This window comes from Ambystoma mexicanum, chromosome 7p (genome assembly GCF_040938575.1).
Source record: "Ambystoma mexicanum isolate Mex_15411 chromosome 7p, UKY_AmexF1_1, whole genome shotgun sequence".
In the NCBI taxonomy this organism is placed as follows: Eukaryota; Metazoa; Chordata; class Amphibia; order Caudata; family Ambystomatidae; genus Ambystoma; species Ambystoma mexicanum.
This window is the reverse complement of record NC_090939.1, coordinates 363,612,641-363,629,828: the sequence shown is the minus strand read 5'-3', so window position 1 is coordinate 363,629,828 and position 17,188 is coordinate 363,612,641. Positions and strand designations below refer to the sequence as shown.

The 17,188-nt window shown below is 44.0% G+C and overlaps 1 protein-coding gene across 1 annotated transcript in view; it reads right to left on the bottom strand.

Annotated features, from left to right (window-relative positions):
* Positions 1-17,188, bottom strand: part of TMPRSS15 (transmembrane serine protease 15) — a 1,663,368-nt gene that overhangs the window by 764,222 nt on the left and 881,958 nt on the right. Inside the window, 1 exon segment of the mRNA XM_069636234.1 lies at positions 10,467-10,488. Coding sequence (XP_069492335.1) covers positions 10,467-10,488 — 22 coding nt within the window.

The following is a 17,188-nucleotide window of genomic DNA, read 5'->3' as shown; positions in this document are numbered from 1 at the left end:
GTGATTTTAATTTTGGACAGCACCAAAGCCATCATTTTGTGCACTTTTCTCAGAAATCCTACCGTACACATGCTGAGTGTGTGGCTGATGTGAAAGTAAGTGCCAGTAAATATTTACATATTTAAAGGTTTATTTTTAGTGTTGAGTGTGTGAGCCATATTTACCACTGGAATCAGATGGCATATATTGCCGCTATTTTCCATCTGCTGAGATTAAGGGGCAGTTACTTCTTGATGTATTTTTTTAACTTTACTAACATGCTGCTTAGAAAATACATTTTTAAATCAAAAACATTTATATGCAGTATTTCCCTTTTTATATGCAGGTTCTGAGGTTAAACGTGTATTTGCTTCTATTTGTCCTAAACTTTCATGCACCTTGTTGGGGTCAGAAATGTGAGGCTGCCAACTTTGTGAAGGTTTTTTAAAAGATGCCATTTTATTAACTCAAATGTTTGGATAAGCGCCTCACTATCCCCACCCTGACAAGGATTTCCCTGCATAAAATAAACTTGGGGAACCACTCTAACAAAAGGATTATGTCCCTCACACTTAATCATACATAACTTATCAAGGTAATATATGGCAGTTTAAAGGCAACAAAGATAACAGTTACATTTGCATCATGACAACTGCTTTTCCTTCTAATCTTGGTGAATCCCCTTTCCCCATATTCAAGTAAGATTTTGGTCAACAGTTCAAAACGGTTAAGGAAATCCTGTATTTTGACAAAGTTCTCTTTTGTTTCCACCTTGTTAACACAAAGTTCCAACTGGATAACACCAAAAGTTCCAACTTGCTTTCAACTAATTATTCATAAATGTTCAACACAGGTTTCCTCTTGTTGCTTGCAACAAAGTTCTTGAAACACATTCTGTTCAGCAACTCAGAATATTTCCTTACTTCATTAGTTTCAACAAAAAAGGTATTTGCCAGGATATTTCTGCACCAATTCACAAAACCACTTGCTTGACAGTATTACATTCTTCTAGTAGTTCACATAACTCTTGTCTGTATTCTGTTTTAATCCACTTTAACACTTTAGTGGTTCTTCAACTTCTGCTTCATGACTGTTAACCATAGCACTGTACTTCAATGAATTCCACCTGGTATACTGTCCTGCCAGACTGAATAAGACAAAGTTCTCTGGTCTGGTGTACTCTCTTGTCAGAACAGATCAGACTACTACAACATTCTCTGTTCTGGTATACTCCCCTGCCAGGCCAGAATAAACTACTACTTGTAAATATCTCTCTGGTAAAGGTTATGTTTAAAGAGGTTAGCAATGTCTTTTTTCCACAACATCAGGCAATTAAACCTCTTCAAGGGAGACAAGAACCATGCTAGTGCTATTTATTACACCTGTGTGGTCACAACTATCTGCAGATTATGCTCATCTCCCTCTAAAAGTCTTTTCACAGAAGGGCAGTCAGCCTGCTTTTCTTATTTCTCCCCCTTAGCACCAACCAACTGCTGGTAGGAATTCTGTTTCACATTCACAATTCTTTGGCTTTGGCAATGTGGTTTTGAACCTCCTTTTCATAAGGGCAACATTTCTTACCATTGCTAACATTCTCAATTGCCTTCTTTTGGCTTGGGCAATTCTGAGTCATTCATAATTGCCTAGGTCTGTTTTTCTTTTGGCTTGGGCAATGGTAGTTGTTCTTTGTTTCTATGGATATTACCCCTTCCTGTTGTTGGGGTTTATCAGGCCCCACAATGTCACAATGACACTCCTTTTTATATGGTAATAGGTTCTTATTCTGGCCTCTGCGCCTCACATAGAAGAGTGGAAATGATACCTTTCTCATCATATGCATCACATGTCCATACCTAATATGAAATCCACTCCCTTTACCTATGTCTGACTAACCCCACCAACTCAGCCTGTTTACAGTCTGCGTACACTCTATTGGCCTCATTATAAGTCAGGCGGTCAGCGGTTAAGGGGGGTGCCGTCAACCCCGTACCACCTGATTACGAGGTCCCCTCGTGAGACCCGCTCTGCACGTCTGGTTTAACCAGACGTGCAGAGCGGGACCCGCGAGGGGAAGAGGGAGCCATCAACGGGCCGCTCGTAATTGGCCCGTTGTTTGCTCCCTCTCCCATTCCCATTCAGCCCTGTGGGGACTGAAATGGGAATGGGGAAGGTCCGGGCCTGGGTTCCTGAAGGGAGGAATTACCGGGCCCGCCAAACTCGGAATGGCCCGGTAATTCCCCATTCTGGGAACCCGGACCCGATTTTGGCGGCAGCCATGCCGCCAATAGCGGCATGACTACCGCCAAAGTCGTAATGATGGCCTTTACATTATACCTCCATCTTCTGAATTTCTATGCAGGTTATCTCCACCTTGTTGAACCCTTCACATCCTATTGCCATAAATTGTATTCATGCTACTGTGCTTTTCTGCCATCATCTCTTGAACTCTATGGGCCTCATTACGAGGTAGGAGGTAGCCATGGAGCTATTAGCACCATGGCTACCCCCTTACTGCATTCCGAGTCCGGGTTCTCGAAATAGGGATTTACCGGGTCATTCCAACCTTGGAGGACCCAGTAAGTCCCCATTCCGAGAACCATTCCCCTTTACCATTCGAGCCCCCATAGGGCTCAATGGGAATGGGAATGGGGATAGGGCTAATAACTGGCCTGCTTATTAGCTCCATAGTCCCGTAGCGGCTCCCGCTAAGGGTGCCTGGTAAAACCAGGCACCCATAACATAACCCGCTAAGGGACCTCGGAATAGGGTGGTACGGGTTTACCGGCACCGGTCTCCTTACTGGTGCCCGGTAACCCTTACCGCCCACCTCGTAATGAGGCCCTATATATTTTAAAATGTAATTTGGAAGGAGTACTGAATAAATACGCATATACATATGTAAATAGGTATATATATTTTTGTTCAACACCGATCTATAACCGTGGCTACTGCACCAGCCAATCATATAGCACTGTTTGAGGAGTAGCTAATCACAGCAATGACTGGCGTGCATATCCGTGGAAGAACCTGTCATTCTGCAGTGCATGGAATTATGGTTATATTTGGTACCCTGTGTTACTGTGGTTATATATAGGTCATTGATATGTTATGTGTTTCTCTGGCGGTATAGCTGTGACTATCTGACATTTTGAAAGAAACTGTCACAGAAATGATGAGTGTGATAGGGGGAATGAGATAGGGGTGGGTAGGCGAGGAGGACATTAGGGGGAGTGTCATTGATGTTGGGGTCACTTGTTGAGGGCTTGGTAGGATCACAATTTTTTTTATTGTTTTTCCAAATAGCTGCATCTAGCGCATAAACCAATGATTTGGTGATATTTGAGGCGTGGTTAAACTCAGCAGAGGCTGGAGATCATACCCATGGCAACTAGGTAACCAATTGTGACGTGGCATTCCTATTTGCAGCTATGCACGGGCCTGATGGCAGTAGCCATGACTACAATTGTTGTCTATGGGCCCAGGGAGCCTATTCCTTAGTTTCTCTGGTAGCCACAGCTATAAAAAACAGTTTACAAAAAATGATGTGTAGTTGGTAGTCCTGTAAAGTTATATTTTAAGACTATTCAGTGTAGTCTTTGTTCAAAGTTACTGTAACACTTTAATGCCTTTCTATTTATCAACAATAAATATAACTGTAAACATTTTTAAAAGTTAAATAAGTATGCAAACAAAGTGTTTTGTAAACAGATTTATTTGAGGGGGAATGTATAACTAACTGAACATAGACATTCATGAAAGAAATAAGGTAAGTCATTGGGGTGAACATATCTTTGTATAAAATTAACAATTACTATGGCTAGTGGTCTGGTAGTGTTCTAAAATATATAGTGGGCATGGCCAAAGGCTATGGCTATTGGCCATGGCTAAGAGCCATAGCTATTGTTCCAGAAAAAAAATCTATGAAATAATAAAACCCTTGAAATTCAAGGAGAAAATATTAGTTGCAGGGACGTTAAATTGAAACCTTAACGCAACAAAACCCCTGAAATTCAGCTAAAGCCACCTTAACTTTGTGCCCCCTGTTGGTCAGCCTATGACAACAATGATGACATCACAGATTACATCACTTATGACATGACTAATTACATTACAACAGTAACCGACACTAAGCATGGCCTTCAGCTATGGCTAGTGTGCATAGCCAAATATCTTTTAACACATCAATGGGCCACTAGTCATGGGGGGTCATTCCGACCCTGGCGGTAGGGGCTTCATGGCACTGGTAAGGAAGCCGGTGCTGTTAACCCCCTAATCCCCTATCGCCCTATTACGAAGTCCCTTAGCGGGTCCCACCAGGACCGGCTGGTTTTACCAGCTGGCCTTCGCAGGACCCGTTAAGGGACCATGGAGCTAACAACGGGCCCCCGTAGGGCTCAATGGGAATGGGGAATGGTTTTCTGAATGGGGACTTACCGGGTCCTCCAAAGTTGGAATGACCCGGTAAGTCCCCATTCAGTGAACCCGGACCCAGACACAGGTTTGGAGGCAGCCATGGTGCTAAGGCTTCCAGGTATCCTGTGTGATAAATGAAAAATAGCAAGAAGAAATGGAAAACAACTTTTAGAAGTTGCAATGGTCCAATGTTAATCATTGCTATGCATTCAAATGTGACTGATGAAGATGCTCTTGGAATATCTTAATTCATGCATTCTGTCTGTTCTGACCAAGTTCACCAAGAGTGTAGCTTCCAATGGGATGTGTGGGGCTGGGTCACCTCTCCCAGAACTGCACTACAGTTGGTTGTTCTTTCATTAATCAGGTATTTTAGTTTGGATGTCTCCGCTGTCAGTCAAGCAACATGTAGCTGTGTTTCAATGTGACCTGCCAATGGACTGAAGGTGAGTTATCACACGTTGAGAATAATACTCTTGTGCGTCGGCACCACCAGGCTGAAGGGAGCCTTCTGAGCTCCCACCTACTTGATGGTGATTCAGAGACCTTATTTACTTGAAAATATGCTGCACACTGGCTGGGAGTCTTTGACTCACCGTACTCATGTGTCCTAATAGTGGCAAGAAGGCAACACAGGTGCAATATTTAGTCTTTTTTTAATTTTTTTTAATTTTTGTATTAATAGTTGATTTGGTCGCGATCAATCGAGACCTTTTAACTTTAAGAGCAAGTGATACATCATGTATATACAAATTCACAACAATTTACATAAATACAGTATATATATAGAAAAAAATAAAAAAAGAGATCAGGAATATTATACAATGTGCTTAAACATTGCCATTAACTTTTGGCTTTGCATACATTGGTATTTTGAGCTGATACAGGTAATTTACCACAGCATATCTGACGTTCTTTCTGTTGGTGTGGAGTAATAGGACCCATAAGTGTTTTGGGGTCAAGATCTCTTGGGCCAAAAATAGGGGTTTAAAATGAGTACAGCGAGTTGATACTAGTCTATCACATTCAGTGCATAGATGCTGAAGCGTTTCTGGGTGTTGTTCACAAAATCAGCAGGGCAAGTTGACGTTGACATTGTCCCTGCGATTCAACACTTCGTTGGTCAACCAAAAAATTTAGCCTAAATCTCAAGAAACCATTACGGTGACTTGAGTTAGGGGACCTCACCAGGTAGTCAGCCACTGTATTATAACATTTAAGTTCAAATGGAAAAACCTCAAAGTTTTTATAATTAGTACAGGCTAGACGTGTGTGAATCCAGTCGGCCTCCCAGATTTTTAATTTCGCTTTGTCTGGATTCTCTAGTAATAGGGCTGGATCTATCTGTGCTTTTTCTAGAATAGATTGGATTTTTTGCCGCCATGCTTTCGGAAAGGTGTCCATAGATCTTAGTAGGTAGATGGATATGATATTGGTAATCCCTGTTGTGGCTTGATTTAAGAGGCATTTGCGGTATAAGGCACATAAATTCCACTTATAGATTGCATATAGTGAGATTAACCCCAACTCATATCTCACAAGTGGCAATGGTTGTGAGGTTGGTAACTGTAAAATTTGTCTCCAAAACCGGCCCTCCCTGATGGCCCAGTAAGTGTATGTCATAATGCAGCGGGTCTCGGCGCCATATAAAATGACTGGAACCACTTTTTGTTTAAAGTACGTGAGGATCGGTAAAAGAGAGAAGTTGCAGTATCTCGCCTTAATGACTTTGGCTTGTGAGATGCACATTTGCAGTTTATGAAGCCCTTTTTTGTTATACTGATCAGGGGCACACAGATTGGAAATGACCATACCTAAATACACATAGTCATTAGTAACAGTGATCTTACTTTTTTGAAGGGGCCAATATAGCTGAGATATGCTTTGCCTCTTAGTGCCAAATTGGATGACATTTGTCTTAGCAATGTTAATTGTTATGCCATTTGCTTTTGTATAGATGTCAAGGGAACCTAGTAGTTGACGTAAGCCTTTGGGGGTATGTGACATTAGGACCATATCATCAGCATAGAGTAGCCATTGAATCTGAACTCCCATGAGTCTAGGAGAATCAGATATTACTTTGTTGAAATTTTGGTGAATGTCGGAGACAAAGAAATTAAACAGGGCTGAAGCTAGTAAACAGCCCTGCTTCAGGCCTCTAGCTGTGACAATTGGTGGTGTTAAGAGGCCATCATTGGGAGTTTCACTTGAATTGTGGTGTTGGTGTATAGTTGGATTATCCATTTCAGAATGTGCCATGGACAGTTAGCATCAAACAATTTTTTGTACAAGAGCTCTCTAGGCACTGCATCCAATGCCATTTGAAAGTCGATAAAGGCAAGGTACAGAGGCTGTTTTCTTTGGTAGGCTCGTTGGATAAGACTTGATAAAGTGATGATGTTTATGCCAGTGCCTATCCCTTGCAGAAACCCCGTTTGGAATGGATCTCGTAAATTGCTATTCTCTAGCCATATGGTAAATTGTTTCAGGAGTAATCTGGCAAATAATTTGCCAGGACAATCTAGTAACGCAATTGGCCTATATGATTTAGGATTCTCATGATTACCCTTTTTGTAAATTGGGAGAATAATAGATTTTTTCCAGGTTTCAGGAATGACACCAGAATTCGACACATGATTGAAAATACGATGAAGGATACCTGCCCATTCGTCAATGTGCTTTTTTAACATAGTGTTATGCAGCCCATCTGGGCCTACTGCCCGAGACGAGCTCAATTTCAAGATGCATTATTTGATGTCGTCAATATCAAAGGTGAGTTCTTTTGTTGCCACTGACAAACAGAGATTTAGTTGGATGTCAGGAAAGGGAGAAAGGTACAGTTTCTGAAAGTACGACTGCCATGTCTCGGATGAGATTGAGTTTATTTGGGCTGTATGTAGGGAAATGTCAGATGTACGATTGAGTAGGGCCCAGATGCCGGCTGTAGATTTTGTAACTAATTGTTTGAGCATTGTTTTCCCCTCCAGTTCGTACAACTTGGCTCTTTTGACTTGGAGCCATTTTTTATACTTTCGTTTGGCTGTTCTTATTTCTGCAGCCATATTTATTTTTTGTGAGTGCCGCAAATGTCGGATTTCTCGTCTTAGATCAGATTTACGACAACGTATTTCCAAATCATGGGCATGAGTGTGCCGCTGTTCATACTGCCCATGGCTTGGAATAATTCGAGTAAATATCTGCATGGCAGCTGTGTAATCTTTAACTACAAGATTACTCCGGTACATGGTCTCAAGGTGGCAATTAAGAGTTCTCAGTTTATCTTTGTCCCAAGACAATCTATTTCTCCCATTATTCACGACAGCCCCACTTGCATATGTGTTAAGCCATTGGGCCTCATTACGACCCAGGCGGTAAGGGGTTAACGGCAGCGTTAACAGCGCCGACCCTTACCGCCTGAGTACGAGGTCCCTTAGCGCCATGGCGCTTTTAAAACCTGCTTTTAGCAGGTGTTAAAATCCATGGCGCTAAGGGACCATGGAGTTAATTACGCCACCGTAATTTACGGTGGCGTAATTAACGCCTTCCCCACTCCCATTATACCCTATGGGGCAAAAATGGGAATGGGGAAGGGTAAATGGGGATTGGGGACTTACCGCCCCGCCAAGGTCGGAATGGGGCGGTAAGTCCGCCAACCACCATGGCGTAAACGTAGTTTACGCCATGGTGGTAAAGTCACGGCCCAGGCGGTAACTTACCGCCTGGGTCGTAATGAGGCCCATTGTGTTGTTTGGGCATGGCCAATCTGCAATGACAGTTTAAGTTTATGATGATCACTTAAATGTGTGTTAAGAACTTCAAACTTTTGAACTGAGTTAAAATTTTTAGCATTAATATAGATGTAATCAATTATAGCATATTGGGCACCTCTTTGCCAGGTTGGCTGGGCGGGGCAGTCACCCCTCACATTTCCATTTAACCTCAAGAAGTTGCGTTCGGCCATAATAGATGACCATTTAATTTCATCTTCCGATAAGGGCACAAGCCCTTTTGAGATAAGATGTAAATTGAGATCGCCCAATATAAGAATATGTGTTAAGGCATTTCCGGTTGCCAGTCCATCTAAAATTTCTATAAGTTGCTGGAAAAATTCTTCAGAGGTTAATGTGTTACTACACCAATAGATATTAACAATTGCTATTCTGTGGCGAGTATTAGATAGCTTTACTACCTGGAATGAGCCGGAGGGAACCTTGCACATGGTTGCCTCTAGTCCACAGGTTTTTTTTACTGCTAATATGAGCCCTCCTTTCGGTCTGCCGTGGGCGCCTTTTTCTGCGGGGGTGAAATGGATAGCATGCGAGTCCCAAATCGGGGACCGGACAAGCCATGTCTCCTGAAGGGCAACAATATCACTGTCACATAAATCCTTGCTTGGTATAGAATTCAAATGGCTATGACCTCGTGTATTCCACGAGATTAAAGTTAGAAGCTTCATTTCATGGCATAGTTATGCTTTTCTTGTTCGATTCATCACATCTTGTTGTGAAGAGCCATTAGAGGATGATGTGAATATACGTGACATGTGGCCCTGTAATGTTGTAGGACCAGGCATTGTTTCTTGAGATAATATGAACCCCAGGTCAAATAATGCCATTCTGGCCTGCCACAAGGTCTCAGCTACCAATAGAGATCGAATGTACAGGCGGGCAACAGACAGGTCCGCATGATTTATAAACTCGATCTGTTCAATATCCAGTGATAGGATAGCTGAGAGGGCTGGAATTTCTGCACAGATGTTAAGAATACTCGACCGATTCAGATCATAGGGTTTAAATGGGGCATCTCGACATTTTATTATAAAACGATGATGAGTTAGGTCTTGTTTCGGTTTGGTCTGCACCGGTCGATCTCTTGACAGCATAGATGGTCTGGCTGGAGAACGGGCTCTTCTGTCTTGGTCGATGGCAACAATCGCCTTTGGTCCCTGTATGAGGGGTTTAAGCGAAGGAAACCCTTTTTCTGCTAGTTCAGATGAATTCATCTCATTTGATTGATGAATATAAGCTTCAATAGAGGCTTTGATCTCATCTCGTAGCTCCTGTCGAGAAACTGAGGTTTGATTGAAAATAGGGACAGGAGTGGGAATAAAGGCTTGAGGCTGAGGTAAAACGTTTATCTGAGGGTTAAGACTGGCATTACGCTTCAAGTATGCCTCCACTGAGGCTCTGATTTGATCCTCCGTGTTTGTCGGGACACTCTCTTCTCTTGGCAGGGCATTATGGGCATCTAGGCTCTGTTCCGATTGGCCATTGGACTGTGGAGCCCGTCTGATGTCAGATTGTAAGGGGTGGATCTTGGTCTGATCATCCGCAGATATAAAGGGGACGGCGTCGCAGGACTCCCGAGTTAAAAACTGGGAGGACTTTTTTTTTGGCAGGGATTTCAAATATAAGTCAATGGATTTCTGTACTTGCAACTGAATCTCCTTCGACATAGGAGCATTCTGGAGATCAGGCGATTGGGACACAGACTCCACTGGGGCTGTGACAGCAGCAATTGAGGAAGTTGGGAGAATTCTATCAGGACTTTTTAACTGAGGGTCTTGCTGTTTGCTATTACATTCGACCATCTGCACCAGATCGTCCAATGGCTTATGCGGAACAACCGGCACAGCTATAAGAGCCGCATCCGGGTTCGAGAAGCCATGATCAGAAATAGAAACGGTCGACTGATCAATTGGTAAATCCTCCTGATTTTTTCGTTTCTTACTCACTGTTGATTTTATGGCAGGAGTCTTGGGCTTGACAAATTGAACTTTCCTTCTTTTGATGGACCGTAATGTAGTGGGTTTGGCAGCAGTTATGCCAAAAACCTCAAACATATTCTTTTGTAGTAGTGGACAGGTGGATTGGTTTGTCTTTGAACTTACGGCAGGTGCATGAATGTCTGCATAGACATTTGGCTCTGGTATAGAGGCAAGCACGGGCGTGGGAGCATTTGTACAGCCAGTTGATGGTATCATGACAGAACCTGCCGTTGTCTTAGTGATACTGTCAAGGGAATTGACATTTTCGATTATAGTAGGAAATAAATCTGTGGGCGACATCGTAGACAAATTGGATTGGATTGGCGCCCCTTCTATTTGTGAGGGTAGATTATTATCATGCGTCTGCGTGTGGCCTGCATAGGTGACTTTTGAGCTAAAGAGCTCTTGCTTCTGACTTAATAGATTGGTTTGTGGTGCAATTTTTGAGTACAGGGAGAGTAACTGTTTAAGACAGGAAGTCTGTTTAGAAACTTTTGCATCCAAACTTTCGTACAGTTTTGCAATAGCTAACAGGGCTGTATTCATTGCTGACAGCGTATTGTTTAGGGCCGGAGCCTCTGGAAAAGAGTATCTCTCTCTAAGATTAGGGTTAAGAAAGAAGTCAGAGACTCGGGGACCCTGATCAAAGCGTGGTTGTCTCGGAGTGGGTGCTGTATAGGAGTCAGCTTCCTCTGTTGAATCAGGGGGACGAGACGGGTGTGTAACAGGCGAGCCCGTCGATTCAACCATTGCCGTGTTATCATGAGGCAACACAGGTGATGGATTCTCACCATTTGCACCAAAATGGTTATTAATATCTCGTTCTAGCTGAATTAAATCACCGGTATTTGAACACACATAAAGAACTTCTTCAGAGCGCTCCTCAGTTCGATTAGAGAGGTTCATAAAATCAATATCCTCCTCCTCTAATTCCCCAATCACAGTCATATGGGTGTATGCTTGTCTCAGTTTGTGTTGGGCCAGAACTGAGCATTGAACAGGTTGGGGCATAGTGTCCCCCGGAAAGAGAGCTGGAGTTGTTCGTAAATCACCTGCAACACAGGCTGCTATTATTGTGTTATCAGTGGGGGCATTACATGAGCTGGTTTCTCGAGGTGGCATATCAATAGCAGTTATGAACATGGGGTCAGAAGTACTGGGGCTAGAGGGTTGATCTCGGGTGTTAGGCCCCATGAGAACAGGTTGAATTATTGGAGGCTGGGGGCCAGACTGACCCTCTATCTCAGATATGAGCCCCTCGGTTGGGCATAGATGCATATTATCAGAGACTGAGTGTGAGCGTTGAGTTGTAGCACGTCCCACATATGGTAATAGGCTTGTGAGTCGTGGTTGGAGAAGAATTTTTTTTGTAGCACTTGCACGCCCAGTTTCCATCAATTTTGTCCTGGTCTCCGATATGGGCGGCATGCTGGTGGTTAAATTGTAGGGAATCATGCACTTGGACACACAATAAAAGGCTTTAACCAGGACCTCGCGACCCGCGAACAGCAAACAGTACTTATAGTACTTGCCGAGTGCGCGCGCGGGTGCGCTATGACATGGACTAATAAGGGCCAAGCAAAGCAGGCTTGGCGGGGGGCGTGGTCGAGGGCGTAACAGTCCTTTAGGGAAAAAAGAGGGGAAGAAAACAGAGAGCTATATTAGGGGCCAGCCACGGTGGTTTAGAAGTGACACACCAACACACAGTACATAACGTGGGGGCTGATTAGAAGTGCACAACGTGAATGCTGGATAAAAGTGCACAACGTGCACAACGTGCACAACGAGCTTCACAACGAGCTTCACGCACAGTCACCTTTGTTGCTGTTCTTTTAATCAGGCAGGTCGGGTGTTACATGGAAAGACGTCCTCCGTCCGAGAGCAGGGCAAGTCCACGAGTGATGCAGCAGCTGTAGAAAACGCTGTAGAAAACGCTCCGACTTCCAGAGTTGAAACGCACAGAGGATCGGCACAGCAAACAGTACTTATAGTACTTGCCGAGTGCGCGCGCGGGTGCGCTATGACATGGACTAATAAGGGCCAAGCAAAGCAGGCTTGGCGGGGGGCGTGGTCGAGGGCGTAACAGTCCTTTGTTGCTGTTCTTTTAATCAGGCAGGTCGGGTGTTACATGGAAAGACGTCCTCCGTCCGAGAGCAGGGCAAGTCCACGAGTGATGCAGCAGCTGTAGAAAACGCTGTAGAAAACGCTCCGACTTCCAGAGTTGAAACGCATATTTAGTCGAGTACAGTGTATCTAAGGTTTCAAGGTGCACCCCTGCATTTCACATTCATGACAATAATTCTGGCTGGTAATGCCAGGACAGCAAATCTAACTAAGTAAATGTTCCTTAAATTTGGCATGCCATGGGTTCTGTGTAAGTTTCCTGTTTTCTGAAGGTTGCATAGCAAAAAGACTTTTTTTTTTTCGTCAATTCCATGCAACCCTCAGAAAACGGGAAAGGGACATCACCACTGTGTTTTTTCTTCTGCTTTCAAGGGGGTTTCACACCCCCACCCCCCCCCCCAATATCACCCTTTGCTCCCTGCCACCCTCAGTCTCGAGAGGATAGCTCAGGGGCAACGTGCTTGCCTTGGAAACTAGATAAAGCGGAGTAACACAGGTGCGATCTTCGGGTCCGTGCTTAGAACCTCTGGGTATAAAGTGCATTATAAATGACCAATCATAATCATAACCCACCTCCGCATACACACACTTTTTCCCACACTCACGCACACACAAACAGACACACACACACACTCACACACAAACACTAAATATGCACGTACCTCGGACTCCGCCAGGTCGTTCACGCCGTCTCGGCATGCCTGTCAGCTCCTGTGATCACTTGTGTGCGATGCAGGGGCTGACAGTTCGATTTAGGAAGACCACTCTGAGTGGTCACATAGCAGTCTTTCTAAATAGGTCTTTATTCCTTTTGCAAAAATGAAAAAGGCCATTTGACCATTTATCATGTCATGAGGAACCACAGTGAGGAAAGTATTTTCTATATGCATCACAATGTAGTGGAAAGTTTTGTGAACACAAAGTTGCCACTGATGTCAACCATCTCCCTTTACGTCAGGTTCCACTTTATATGAAAGGCTTCTTTTTCATCAGAAAAGAGCACTCTATTATAATTTATGTTCCTTGTATAGCCCATATATATTGATCAAATACATGTCAGAGCAGTGGTGATTTCATGGGAGACAGATATCGTTCACCCCTTTAGGTAATTTTCATAGCAGGTACTTTCTCTACCACTGCATAATACATATTCTTGCATATCAATTGTGCAATATGATTCCTGGTTTGAATTTGAAAGGGATTGTCCCTGAAATAAAACAGAAAAACTATGCGATTGCTGCTATAGTTTGCTTCTATAAACCCTACTCCTGCACGAATAAGGTACATTGAGGCAATCAGAGACCTCAAGGCAATTTGACAGTAAGATATACATGGAAATAACATTTTCAGGTATGACAAATCTAACAACAGTGACTGAGCACGGTTGTCCTATTCTGAGGCATTACGTAATTCTATTTAAGCTATAACAGTGATGCTCAGAATGGGGATCACGCCTGTACAGTTAGCCTGATTACAAAAAGACAAGAAAGGACCCCGGTTTTCATGCTGATACCTAAACTAGGCAAGTATTTCATGTGGGCTGGTCTTCTATTTCATCTCCAAAATATTGCTACTTCTAAAACCGGCATGACTGGTTGCATGTCAACAACATTGATAACAGTCTCAGTAATGCATGTTAATAAGTATGTATTACATGGAGACATGAACGTTTAGGTCATAACTGTGTTTTCTGATTTCTGTTGTTATTAGGCAGAAACATATGCAGTACCCTTTGGGAACACCACACCCAATTAAAACTACAGGTGACAGTACACATTCACCTTTGTTACAAGCCTGTACTACACAGTAAAGTGGTAGCGATGACTGAGCAGCCAGACCTATCTCAAGAGTAAAGTGAGCAGTACCAATATTTACACAAAGGACAGCAATTACTATGGTTCAAACAAACACTGACTCAAGGTTTCTGAGTAAAAGCATATACATTTATTTACACTTAAGTTATAAAACATTTCTCTATTATCAAGCAGTTGACAAAATCACAATCTTAATACACCACACTACATCCAATAGATTCTGGACAAGTGAAGCTCAAAATGAAGTGTGAGCAAAATGGCACTCCAGTAATTTAAAAGGGAGGGAAAGACAAAGTTAGACAGAAGTTGAGCAGCACCAACAAGTAAGTAGGCAATGCAATCTCGAAAAAGTAACTACAGTGAGGAAAACAAATCAAGACGCCTGGGCCAAAGTCAATGGACCAAAGTCTTTGCAGAGGATCCCACAGTTCAGAGTAGTTCACGGTTAAGTCTTTGCCAAGAGTTCAGAACGAAGTTGGTCGGACGAAAAGTTACTTTAAAAAATAGAGAAGAACAAGCTCTCGGAATGATAAAAGATTTCAAACACTTTTACCGTGGTCGGACGAAACAAACGACCGGATTTGAACAGTACCTTAAATTGAGAAAAAGGATGTAGCTGAGGCCAACGTTCATGGCAGGTCCTGCAGGCTCACGGTTCCTGAAGCGACTGTTGGACTGACACGAAGTAGGAAGACTGGAGGGTCCTGCACAGCCAAGGGAAGAAACCAGCAGCAGAGCAAAGCAACAAATAAAAGGTGCGCTCCTTAAAACCCAAGCAGCATCCCATTCTCCTGGCTATCCGGTTCGCTGTAGCTGTGCACAGCAAATTCGACGAGAGGAGGGAGGCCTGCCTTGCAGTTTGGCGAACTGGTTGTTCCCACCAGCAAAAGGGGGAAGATTCCTTGCAGCTCTTCCCTGTCATCGAAGTTTGAAGATTCGGACCCGCAGCAGGGCTTCACCGGGAGGTTCAGTCGTGGTAGAGGTCCTCTTCTGTCAGCTTCTCTTTGGTTCTCTTGATCCAGTGGCGACTCTGCCTTCTCAGTCCCAGAGACCTGCTTTTTATGCAGTTTTCCCCCATTCACACAGCCTGGCTGTCAATCACACAGCAGGATGGCTGTCCCGGCGGGACAGTCACCACAGCCAATCACACAGAGTACGACATGGGTCTCCAGAGAGACCCTGTGCAGGGAGTCTCAAACCCCTGCCTCACATCCTCTCCCCCTCAGACATTCAGGCACCTAAGGAGGGCTTCTGTGCAGAAGCCCCCCAAAGGACGGCGAACAAAGGAACCAAACCTGGTTTGACGCGCAGAGTAAAATATGAGAAAGACTTTTACAAAAAGTAATGGCGAATAAACCCAGCCGAAACCAAATAAAAGTAAATATGGTCCAGCGGTTTAAGTTCGCGGTTACTAAGATAGCCTAAAACAATACCAAGGCTATTTAAAATAACCGCGGTAGAAAAAATATGGTAGATACCACTGCCACCATCCAAATCCTAATGAAAAGGGAACGAAAATATGTTCCATGAGAAACAGACAAAAAGGGATAACTATTAAGCCCGGCGCGCAAATGGCATCGTTTTGGTAGAGTGAATCAGCTGTTAAACTGTGGATGCGACCCCCCCTCACCTGCCCTCTGCTAGCATCTGGAGGACTTTGGAGGTGCTGTGGGAAACACGGCTGGCAGCTTGGAGGACGCGGAACAGGAGAGAGCGCCGTAGCGCTAGTTGGCTCCGCCCCCTGCCCGCCCCCAGTGACGCCTACAGGAAGTGATACAAATTCTGCAGCCAGGCACCCTTGCGGCGCTAAGCCCGGCGCGCAAAGGGCATCGTTTTGGTGGAGTGAATCAGCTGTTAAGCTGTTCGGCTGTTTGCTGTGAGCTTGCGGGGAACCTTACCCAGTTGGCTGCCAATAACGTTTGATACAAAGTACAACGAGGAGCCCCCTGTTAAAATGAAGTCAGTTCCTGCCATCATGGATCTACAAGAAACGGGCTTGAAAACCCGTTTGCAGGTAAGGCAAAGATTCATATCCCTCCCAGATGTAAATGGGAGCCCGGAGCCTATACTGAAAACAGCAACGTTAAAACAGAGCCATTTACCCTTTTGTACAAAAAAGCGAAAGAGTTTATCAGTGGGAGCTAGCCAGATGGACACAGAAATGACAAATCAACTGCCATTGGCGGGAAAGGTTGGCAATTTGCGGTTGGCCCCTAACTCGCCTGAGCTACCCATGGCTTGTACCATCCCTATGGTAATAAAAATCTCAAAACAATCACCCTCAGTACCTATAATACCTGAGTCGGCCGTAGAAGACACTTGCCAGGATGAAGTAGCTGAACAAATAGTCAGTGAATCAAATGTAATTGTAATAAGAGATGATCCTATCCCAGTGAAAGAGTCTGAAGGTCGACCAATGAAGCCGAGTTTATTGTCAGCAAACATACTTGGAAAAACTCTAAATAATCAGAGAACAGTCACTGAAGGTGAGGTCATGGAGACAAGATCAGAATCTGGGGCTTGGGAGAATCTGCATAGCCCGGATTCAACCATGGCTAGCCCTAGCGAAGAGCAGCACCCCCCTAATAAGAATGATGGTGACTTAACTGGAAATTCAAAATCGACCATACCCTCCCAAGATGGGGATTGGGCCGCCCTACACGAACACCCACCTGAGGTGACAACAGATTCGAGATCAAAAGAAATGCTAAAGCTAGCTATACAAGAACTCAGCTGCATTACGGAAAGTCCTACAACCGAACATCAAACATTAGATGTATCATGGGAACATGGAGGTCAATGGGACGCGCTAGATTTGGGGCAAATGGAAGATGCCCTACAGGAGTCCACCATCCGGAGAAAAAAGACACAACATACTGCCCTTAGAGAGACAGCCCGAGGACCACTTGATATCTTTCAACCTTATAGGGAAGATTATGCAAGCTACGGTCTCTTGGGAAAAAGAAATCAAGATTGTACTCGAATTGAGGAAGCTCTAACAACTGCAAAGCCTCCTAATGAAATAAATAAAAACAGGTCATACCCTTGGGTATGACGGAGGCTATGCCAGGACCCAATTGGAGAGGACGAC